The sequence below is a fragment of the Cynara cardunculus genome (assembly GCF_001531365.2).
Source record: "Cynara cardunculus var. scolymus isolate 2C chromosome LG 14, CcrdV1, whole genome shotgun sequence".
Lineage (NCBI taxonomy): Eukaryota > Viridiplantae > Streptophyta > Magnoliopsida > Asterales > Asteraceae > Cynara > Cynara cardunculus.
Window position 1 is genome coordinate 3,276,229 of NC_037541.1, and position 12,156 is coordinate 3,288,384.

The 12,156-nt window shown below is 30.5% G+C and overlaps 1 protein-coding gene across 1 annotated transcript; it reads right to left on the reverse strand.

The window, feature by feature from the left end:
• Positions 1-5,315: 5,315 nt before the first annotated feature.
• LOC112526729 (GDSL esterase/lipase At5g45950-like) lies at positions 5,316-10,477 on the reverse strand. Its single transcript, XM_025137134.1, has 5 exons — positions 10,185-10,477; positions 9,891-10,021; positions 8,850-9,083; positions 5,787-6,033; positions 5,316-5,669 (listed from the first exon to the last, which is right to left on the reverse strand). Exons 1-5 carry the CDS (start codon positions 10,444-10,446, stop codon positions 5,485-5,487), a joined length of 1,059 nt encoding a protein of 352 aa, XP_024992902.1. The 5' UTR covers positions 10,447-10,477; the 3' UTR covers positions 5,316-5,484.
• Positions 10,478-12,156: the final 1,679 nt, after the last annotated feature.

Here is a 12,156-nt window from a genome sequence, read left to right on the forward strand (position 1 = left end):
ATAAAACAAATAAATCGGCTTTTTGTGACGGATGTGCTACGGGCTCTTTCGTTGCTAGTATTAAAGTTCAATGGTTAAACTGTAGCAAAATATATTAGCTACCAGCTTATTAACTATAACTTGTTTGCGATGAATTTGCTAGGATTTGACTTTCAGCTACGGATTTGGTTGTAGTTGTTGCCTCTTGTAGTAATATATGTATATATAAACACACACACACACACACACACATATATATATATATATAGGTTGGTTCAAATAGAAACCAACCATATGGTACAAACTATGGAAACCGATCTTTACCGATCACATTCTTTCTTCACTTTAGGTTCAAATCTAAATTATAAATTAATGATAAGGGTAATTTGGTAATTCAACCTTTTTGTAACCCCCAATAATTAATTGGGAGTTACAAATCTTAAAAGATACATCTAATTGTTCATGAAATTTTTATGATTTCTTTATTATTTCATGTTCATGGTATTTATTTCAATTGATTTTATACATATATTAAAATTGGTTGTCTAAGTGTACAAGATTTTCATTTCGTTCAAGATACATGGAGAATCCTATTGTAAAAGAATGTGTGTATATGTATATATAGAGAGAGAGACATAAGTTCATTTGAGAATTGACAAGTATTGAGAAGTAGATAAGTGATCCTAACCCTTCATCTAATCAAGATTTGCGGCTTTGACTATAAAGCATCAAATAATTCCTCACATGGTATGTAGAAAATAGAGAGGTAATTTCATAATTTTTATAAATAAGCGGTAAAACAAGTATATATATATATATATATATATATATATAAACTTCTGTGATTCATATATGAACTATATGTCAATATGTGAACTCATGTAATTCACATATGAACTATTTAACTGATTCACATATGAACCAATTAATTGATTCAAATATAAACTAATTAACTGATTTACATATGAAGTCGTGTGATTCACATATGAACTAATAAACTGATTTACATATAAACTCATGTGATTCTTGTAGTGTCAATATATGTTGGAACCTTTCTTATATTCTCAAGTGCTTTTTTGGATAATAATTTAATGGGTTCCACATATTCTTATTTGGTATCAGATTCAATTTCTACCACTTTAAGGACTCGCCACTTTGGGGAAATTTGTGTTCGTATAGCCTCCTTTGGAGGGGACGTGCTAGAGTTCCACAACAATTAGACTTGAACATTTCTTCTCAATATATGCATGTTGGAACCTCATTTCTCTTCTTAAAAAGTTTGCTGGATAGTAGCGTAACGGAGTTCCAGGTATTCTTTAGACGACGACTAACTTGAATGCTTGAGGGACTTAGTAATGTTGCATAAGGAATGTAGATACCTTTCACGACAGTATTGAGTTCAAGGGAATCAATTATATGGATCTTTATGGAAATGGTCGCTTTATTTTTCTGGATAGGAAAACAGGTATGCACGACCTACTTTCAAATGAGGCATACACTACTAAATGAAAGACTTTTGCATATGGACTTTTTCCCTGGGAAATATGTAGCTAAAGTTCATCACAAACCCGTCATAAAAGTTGATGGGTAATTCAAATCAGTGACAGATTACCTAGGGATTCTCTGAGTGATCCATTGGTGGGTAATTCAAAGTGTCATTTGTTTTGTAGAGATAGTTGATGTGTTTATTTTGGTTTAATTGATGAATCCTTATAATGTAACATATAATTTTTTGGTCACCTATCACGATATTTGGAAACTTGAGAGCACCAAAACCGATCGAAAAGACCACTAGATTATAAATTTTTTTTATTAACCTGGATATCCAACCCGCTATGCGAGCTGACTAATCTCAGAGAGATCACCTACTTTGCAGATAGCCCAGAGTCATCGCATTTAAACCTCCGTGGACACAAGGGGGTTTTTATTCCTCCTTGGATTTGAACTTGGGACCTCCTGATATTTTTAATCTTTGGAGTCAAGTTCAAACCAATCAAGCACCACCCTTGTGGTTCACTAGATTATACATTAACGTATACCACCGCTAATCACAATGCGGACGCGAACTCCATCTTGAATAAAAGTTATTTTCAAACTAAATCGCAGTTTAAACACATGAAATTATATATATATATATATATATATATATATATAGAGAGAGAGAGAGAGAGAGAGAGGAGCGATCAAATGAAAACCACTCCAATTTGTAAAAACCTGAAAAATTACTCTCATTCGTCGATTTCATTGTTTAATCTTATGAAATTGTTTCATATAATACATTTTTTGATGAAGTTGTTTCATATATGGTTATGAAATTGTTTCATATACTACTTAATGAAACTGTTTCATGTATTTCTCTAAAATTAAAATAATGATGATAATATCCATGATTAACATCACACATAATAAAAATGATTAATCAATCTCTAATAATTACAAAAAAAATGAACAAAATGAAAAATTATGATTAGTTGAATGAAGTTTGTACGGTTTGTACAAATTAGGTGGTTTTTATTTGAACGCTCCCTTATATATATATATATATATATATATATATATATATATATATAATTGAGATATATTTGAAGTACTTGAGTAATTATATGAAAAAATCTGTGTTAAATCAATTGACTTAATTAATTTGTGATATGAAGTTGTACATTTTATTTATAAAAAGTAAATTACATGTTCCGTTTCTACGTTTTTATGTTGTTGTACAGTCCTTGTTTCTTCTTTTAAAATTCAACGGATCGTATCGTTAAGAAACTGCAATCATAGGAATTTAACTCATTACAAATCCAACTACGAGGATGTAACCCTTAAAAACGCAACCATAAAAACATGTTTCCTTCAATTTATAATGAAAAAAAGAACCACAAGGGTGGTGTCTGATTGGTTTAAGTTTGAGCTTCAAAGATAAAAAGTGTCTGGAGGTCCTAGGTTCAAATCTAAGTAAGAACAAAAATCTCCTTGTAACCACGGAGGTTCAAATGCAGTAACTTCGGGCTACCCGCAAAATAGGTGGTTGTTCTGAGATTAATCGGCTCATATAACGGATTAAACATACATGTTAATAAAAAAACAAGTAAAATGGTTTGAACATAGGTTTGGGTTGGCCCCCATTATCAAATTTATATGCATTTGACACGATTGATGAAACCGTATTCTTGACCCACTCTATTTATTCATATTGTTTAATGATGTCGGACCACAATATTTATTTATGTTATTAGTTATGTGGGATGTTTATTTTACCGTTCAAACTCTAAAAATCGATTTTATATCATGTTAAACTGTGTGATATTAGACTTTTAATTAGGTATGGTTTCCGATTTCTGTTACCGTCTTATAGGATTCGGCAGGGACGGATGGCACATGCCACTGTATTATTCCTCCGTCAAAGGGTAAAAAAATTTAGGTTCGTGAAAAGGTCCAATCGTATTAATTTGTTGTGTGTCACTGTATGTATTTTGAAACCACAATGAGAACAAATTTTATTTGGTAGAGTTGGTTTGCAAGACTTTTATTCCACCCCATACCCAAGTTCGAATCTTGTTAATGTCATTTTCTTAGTCAAATAGTGTCACTGATTGAAAAGAAATATATGTATATTTGTTTCTTATAGTCAAACGGTGTCACTGTTTGAAATTTTTTTCTCTAGTTTTTTTATAGTCAAATGATGCCACCGTTTGAAAAAAATTATGGGTCCGTCCCTGCTTGAATTTAGATAAAATCGCATCACTCACGTAAGAGACATTATATAAATCATTTAGATGGTGAACGATATATTTAAATGGATGCTATGTAGTATGTACCAATTGTAAACGTTATATTTAGGTACAACCCGCATAAACAGTACCACATTTTGTGGTGCGATATTCTACGATTTGAAACGTGTATAATTTGGTTTATGGTTTAGAGAAACGATCAAACCTCATATACATATTAATTCATATTAACATACCGTGCATTCAAGTATCTGTAGTTATTAAAATTGTCTCGATTTTAAAAACATGTCAAGTTTTATCTGTGTAATAACCACCTTAATAATATGCTAAATGAGTATTTTTCAAATCATACCCCTTTATTTACTGGTAAACGACCACTAAATGTTCTAATAGACTGCTGTATATAACTCAAGTTTATAAAACCAAATAATAAATGGTCTTATCTAAAAGTGTTACAATAAATTTATATGACGATTTTGGACGTATCAACAATTTTCCAAGACATTTTTAAAATAAAATGTCGTAATAACTATTTTATAGGATAGTTTTGAAAAATGTGTTATGAACACGTCTTTTTATAAGACGTTTTATTGTAAATAATGTATTAAAAAACTTGTTACGTCCAAAATCATTTTATAAACATATTGTAACACTTTTAGATAAGACGTTTTATTATTTGATATAAAACAATATATTTTGACACTTCAACATTTTTAACATTCTATAATCTAATTTTCCAGTAATATATGTTTTAAATAAAACTTTATATAACATCACAATTTCAACAATCTCGCACACAACTTTGTGAAATCAACTAGGGGTGTAAATGATGCGAGTCGAACTCGAGTATCACTATACTCGACTCGAACTCAAAACCCAATTTTCGAACTCGAACTCGACTCAAAAACTCACGAGTAGTAAAAATCAAAGCTCGATCGACTCGAACTCGAATCAAGCTCAAAACAAGCTCAAATTGCAAGTCAAATCAAGTTTGAACTCGAATCAAGCTCGAACCAAGCTCACCCATTGAAATTTATGAAATTTTAGGGTCATTCTCTTATAAATTTTAAAACATAAAGATGTTCTCTTAGTTTTTATAAAACTAAAAGGATCAACTTCAAACTTTATTATCAAAAAGACAAAGTTAGAAATTCCATCACCTCCCTCTCTCTTTTTATAACATCTTTTTTCCCTTTTTTTATCATCTATCTTCTAATGTCGGACAATTTCACTAATTTTTTTTGTAGGTTTCTTTGTCTTTTTAATTGTGATTTTAATAAAAAATAATTAACTAATTTTTATAATGAAAAAAGAAGCATAATTTTGTTTAAATAGCTAAAAATATAAGACATTTTTATTATTTATATTTTACAGATTTTATCATAAAAACTGATTATATTTTAAAACTAATTATATAGAAAATAATCGAGTATCTCACGAGCTCTTTGAGTCGAGTATTAAGTATTGACTCGACTCGTTAATATGTCGAGTCGAGCTCGAGTTCGAGCCGAGCCTATTCGAGTCAAGTGTTGACTGAGCTTTGACCGAATCGATCTCGAGTAGCTCACAAGTTGTCTCGTGTCGTTTACACCCCTAAAATCAGCACTATCAAACAATAAACTTTCACTGCTAAAAATAAATATTTGATTTCAATAATGAAATCTTATGGACTAACAGATTTCCGATTACATATGATTATTATACATACACACATTACACACACACACATATATATATATATATATATATCTAGAGAGAGAGAGAGAGGGAGAGATAATTAAGCAAGAGTGTTCATAAGAGATTGAAGAGCTTGTTCAGAAATAATTTTGTACATTTCTTCAGTAAAGTGAACAGCATCCCAGTAGACATATTGGCTTCTGTTGGCACAAGTAGGCAACCCTTTACAGCTTTGCCCAAACTCCAATCCCGATCCACAACAACCCTTCGATGCCTCCATAAAACCTGCACACACACACACACACATATATATATATATATATATCCATTTATATAATTTCAAAGCTTTTATATATCAGATAATAATTAATTTGAAGAGATGGGGATGACGAAGAATGTTACCATATTTGGTTGGGTTATTGACTGTGTCCAATATGAGACCGTAAATGTCTGTGTAGAAACTTTTAATCCCTAAGGATTGTTGAAGAGTAGCCATGAGCGCTTTCACTTTGGAGTTAAACGTGAGAGCCACCTTGTTGTAGCCTTCATCGCACTCACTTACGCCTCTAAGAGCCTTAATCAATGGAATGCACCCAAATGGTTCCATGCCCACCACTGCCAATCTCCTCGCACCTTCTGCATGCATTGCCTGCAAATGCCACACAAGATATTTGACTCTCACTTAACCCGACCCGACAAATAAAAGTTAGGTCTTGATAAGTTATCGGTTCGAGTATTTTCGGATCCATATGGTAAACACTATAATAAATATGGGTATAGGACGCTTGAAATGTTTAAATTTCCTAGCGGAATACATTGTAGTACTTAGGTTTATCGGACCAAGCTATAAAACGTCTTAATTAAAAATGTTATAATGGGTTTATAGGATGGTTTTAGACGTTTTAACGAATTTTTATGACATTTTTTTCAAATAAAATGTTATATTAATCATTTTATAGGACAATATTTAAAAAAATGTCCAATAAACTCAAGTATCCTATAAAAAATGGTTTATAGGACACTTCTCAAAGTTATCTTACAAATAAGCCGATACGACACTTTATTTTTTTAAAATTCTTAAAAAACTTGTTAAAACATCTAAAAGCATCATGTAAACCTTGTGTAATACTTTTAGATTTGATGTTTTATAGTTTTATGTTGAAAAACTGAAGTCTTACAAAGCATGTTGTTAAAACGTTTAAATATTATATGTGTCCTATAAATTCAATTTATTATAAGCGTCCTATAAATCCAATGAGAAATAAAAATCTATTTGTGGTCACGGAGGTTCAAATGCGGTGACTCCAGGCTATTTGCAAAGCAGGTGRTCGTCCTGAGATTAGTCGGCTAGTATAGCGGGTTAGATATCCAGATTAATAAAAAAATAGAACTAAAATTATATTTTAAAAATAAATTGTTGAAAATTAAAATTTTAATAAAATAAATTCATTATTACAATGGTGGTTGGTCTTATAACTTGTACTATATGTCTTCACCAATCACATCAATTTAATTAGTAATATTACAATATTCCACAAACCATAAATATATATTGTTCTCCATTATTGACATTGCGCATATGTTTTCTGATAGAATAATGTTTTTATATATAAAAATTTTCTATTTTTTTATTAGTTTTAATGGAGTATGTTATAAGGGAAAATAGATAATTATGTATTGTAGTTCTAAAAAATTGTAATTATATAATTCAAATATAGGGGAGAGTTTAGAAGAGAACTTTGAAAAAATAAAAAACTGAGAAATATCATGGTAATCATTCATGTGCATGCTAGTAATTGAAGTTGTTTCTTGACTTTTATGCACGTGTGACATACCAGACAAATTGCTTAAAATTACATGTATGCACATATATATATTATCTAGATGAATGATTATCAGAGTGTTTCTCAGTTGTTTATTTTTTTACAGTTTTTTTCTGAACCTGACCTTTCAAAAGAAATATATATATATATATATATATATAAGTATTATCATTTACAAAAATAACAAAATCCCATAAATATAGGAACTAGTTTTTTATATATGTGTTCTAAATATGTACGAATTTTGTAAAATAATGAGCATATATATACACACACATATATATATATATATATATATATATATATTCATTTAAGGGAGAACTGACAAGTTTGTGCTAACCGTGAGATCCAATCTCAATCACAAATTAATAAATAAATTAAGAAATTTATAATTTTGATAATTTTAAATTAAAATTTTAATACAAGAATATTTTAGGTATTTTCTTTGATATCTCCTCTTTTCTCTCTCCGACCACCGTCCTCCGGTGATACCACTGTGTGATACTTAAAAATATTGACTATGTTAAACAAAAAACAGAGTGTGATACCCAAACACATATAAGATGCATTATGATACTACTGTGTTACATCTCCAATCGACCACACAAATGACCTCAGTGTGAAACCAAGCACATATAAGATGCATTGTGATACCATTGTAGTATCACCAGAGGACGGTGGCCGGAGGCCGGGAGACGAAGAGAGGAGACATGAGAGAAAATACCTAAAATGTCCTTGCATTAAAATTTTAATTCAAAATTATAAAATTTTTAATTTATCTATTGATTTGTGGTTAAGATTAAAACTCACAGTTATCACAAACCCATTAATTCTCATTTGATTAGGCCATTTATAGAGACCATTTAAAATACAAATCATCTTATTTAATTCATACAATTTATACAAATAAACCAATCAATATTTATGAAAATTATGAAAGTTTATTTATTATAATTTAAATATTTATGAAAGATTATTATAGTTTATTAATTATGAAAATTAACTTTTTAATCAAAAAATAATCGACATATTTAACCACATATTCTTTAAATTAAATAGACGATTGAGATTGAGCTACATGATTTATATTTAAAACTCCTCCTATATATATACTATATATGTTCCATCTATTAATATTAAATGCTAAATGGATAAAATCTAGTTCTATATTAATGGATTGAATTGAAAGATAATTTAGTCAATGGATCACATGTAATGGTTGGGTGCATCTAAGATCCATGTCTTTTTCTTTTCCATTTTAAGACATATATATTAAGCCAATCATTAGCTTAATAAATTATACATATGTGAAATAAAGCAGAAAAAACTAGCATTTAAACCAAAAGGGTGATGCCTGATTGACTTGAGTTTAGCTTTAAAGGTCAAAAGTACCAGTAGGTCTCAGGTTCAAATCTAAAGAGGAATAAAAATCCCCTTATGGCCACGGAGGTTCAAATGCGGTGACTCCGGGCTATCTGCCAAAACAAGTGGTCGCTTTGGGATTAATCGGCTCGCATAACGAGTTGGATATCCAAGCTAATAAAAAAAACGAGCATTTATGATGTTATATGCACTTTCATTTTTCAGAATTCAGCCACGGCTATAATTAAGTAAGATCTGAGAGAGACAGCTTAATTATTACCTTAATGTATTTGGTGATGGCAGAAATCAAGAAATCTTGATACTTGTCTACAGTGAATTGCTTAACACGAGTAGGCTCCACGAAATAGTTCTGTAAGAAGTCATTGGTGCCCATGCTTAATAGAAATACTCCATTTGTGACGATTTGTTCAGCCTTTTTCTTCCCCACCAACCTCCCTAACTTTGCCTTGTACTCCCGAAAATACTCCAATTGTTTCGAAAGAGATATCACATTCTATTTCATGCAAAAATATATAACCATCTCAATAAAATAAAACCCATAACAAGAATCATAAGGGTGTGTTTGGTATCCAGACAAGACAAGACAGGACAGGATGGAACAACTGTTCAACGTTTGGTAAGATAAATTAAACTGGACAGAATAGAACAAGTAAAATGATTAATTTACTCCTGATGAGTTGTTTATTGGAATTAATTTATGTAATTTATTAAATTATCATAGAATAATTATTTTTTATAACAGGAAGTTTTCGTCAAAACAATTAAAATTACACCAAATAAAAAGTTTATGTAGTTTTCTATTTTTATGTTTATCTTTTTTCTACATTATTTTTTATTATTAAAATATAATAAATTATATGAATTAATAAAAATATAGAAACCGTATAAATATTAAATATTTTGAGGACGGTAAAATGAAAGTTTAAGAAACATAAAATACAATAAATAAAATTTAAAGAATTAATAAAATATAAAAAAGAGACTTATTTGATGTTTTAGAAGAGAATTAAGTTTTATTTTGAGGTTATATTGGTAAAATATAAGTCTGTTTCATCTTGTTACACCCTGTTTCATAGGGTAAAGGTGGAACATGCATGTTCCACTCTGTTTCTGTCTATTCTACATAAAATTCATGTCAAACATGGGACAAGGATCTCTGTCAAGTTCTGTCGTGTCCTGTATAGTGTACCAAATGCACCCTAAATAAACAACAAACACTAACAAGAAAAACCTGATCTAGGTGTATATGTATATGTATATGTATATGTATATATATTCTAGAGAGTGCATGCATGGTTACCGAGAGATGAGCAGTAAGATCATCATAACCAGAACCACCAGAAGCAAAACTAACACCATGAAGAAGTTGTTCACTCGTCAAATTCGGATCAAGGTACGCAGGTATAGCTCTCGTGTAACCCAATGCATCCGCTGAAAAACATGAAACCCCGATAATTAAAAACCGATACGTCTTAAGTTAACATACATAAACTTAACAAGAAGAAATTACTAGTAATCAAAATTTTGAAAATACAGTGGGTCCAAAAGAGCTCATGATAAGCGATAAGAAAAGTAAGGGTAATATATATGATACCAATGAGATCAGTGGGAAGTCTTCCATTGCTGAACCTTCCAGTAGGTTGGCCATGGTAGAAATCTTTCCCATAGGGCAAGAAGTTAACCTTCTGATCAGTTTCAAGATTATTGTTGTTACCAGGATCAACACTAGAATCTCCAAACACATAAATGCAGGATACATTGTTCTTGGCTGCAAAAAGCCTTAGCTTTGGAATGTCTATAGCTTGTGAATGTACAAGTAGCACAGCCAAGAGTACAACCAGAGTGATGAGGTTCATAATCAGATTAGCTAGGGTTTTGGATATATGATCAAGAATGTTGCTTGATTGCTGGTTAGATTTGAGCATGAATGAGTTGTGTTGTGGATGAGATAATTAAATAGGCAAGATTGTATTAAATTTTGTTAGGTTGAGACTTTAATAATTTATCAGAGATGGAAATGATCAAAAAATTAATTAGTCCGGTGGTGTTGCTAGCTTTTCTTCAGTAATAGTAGTACTTGAATAAAAAATGTTGGTATTTGGTAGGGTTCATTTACTCTCTACTGTTGATCATCGACAAATGTGCCATGGATTTTAACTGGAAGTCTAGAATTTATGTCATGGCTTAATATATGTATGTATGTATATATGTATGTATATATATATATTGTATGTATGTATGTACAATCGAAATTCTTGATCAATGGATGAACTATATCACCGGAATTCATTCAAAGAAAAACTGATTAATTTGTGTTAACTGTTAGATATATAATCTCAATCACAAATCAACACATAAATTAGAAAATTAGTAATTTTGGTAATTTGAGTTAAAATTATGATGATAGAACATTTTAGGTATTTTAAATACTCCTCTCTTCGACCTCCAACCTCGGACCTCCGGTAAACATTATTTCGACTGATACAAGTAATCACAAAAATACACAATGTGATACTTATTATGATATCACTGTGATACCAACCCACACTTTAAAAACAAAAATCAAACCCATAATCTAAATTTAATCAATGATCCTAAAGATGCACAATGTGATATCCATTGAGATACCATTGTGATACCATTATCATACCAACTATGATATCAACCCAAATCTTAAAATCAAAATCAAACTCACAATCTAAATTTAATCGATTACCCCAAAATTCAAAAACCAAATCAACAATTTAAAATTAATAAAAAAAAATCATTCATCTGGATATCTAAATTTAATCGAAGCGCTTGGATCTTCACGTTGATACATACAATAGTTTTCAGATCTGATTTCGATGGAGATAGAGATATGGAGTTTTATTGTGATGTAACTCCGGTGAAAGCCCTCATTGGTGATAGGACGAGGACAAAAAGGGGAACGACTTTCCAGTGACGACGAGAAACACGAAATCTAGGTTCCTAATCGGTTTCTGAAAAAGAAAGAAAACCTTGTAAGTTTTCCAAATTTGTGTGCGATGCAGATCTAGTTTTATAGAAAAAATCATGTTGTTCGATTTTTTGGGGAATCGATGCTTGGTGGAGGGCATATGATGAAAAGCGAGGGGACGTTGTTTGTAGCCAGAGTTGAGGGAGAAGGAAGGTCACCGGAGAAAATGAAGGTCAGTTTGGGAGTTAAGGGAGAAGGAAGGAACTCCTCGATCTAGTTATGAGACTGAGAGAGACAACTAATTAAATTTAAAATTAGAATATTAAACTATTTAAAGTAAATTGAATACTCAACACAATTTTACTAATTTACTTTTCAACTTATTTAAGAAATCATATTAATTATCTTGAATGATTGGTTCATATTGGATCTTATAGTTACCACAAATTAAACAGTCACACACACACATATATCTATACTATATTATAAAGCATTTGGCAAAAACTCTAATTAAAAACCACTTTTTATGTGTAAAGTACAGTTTATTAATGCATATTACTTAAAACTTAATATTGCAAGTAGATTGTGTGTAAGTACAACTTATTAAAGCTCCATATCTGAATTCGTG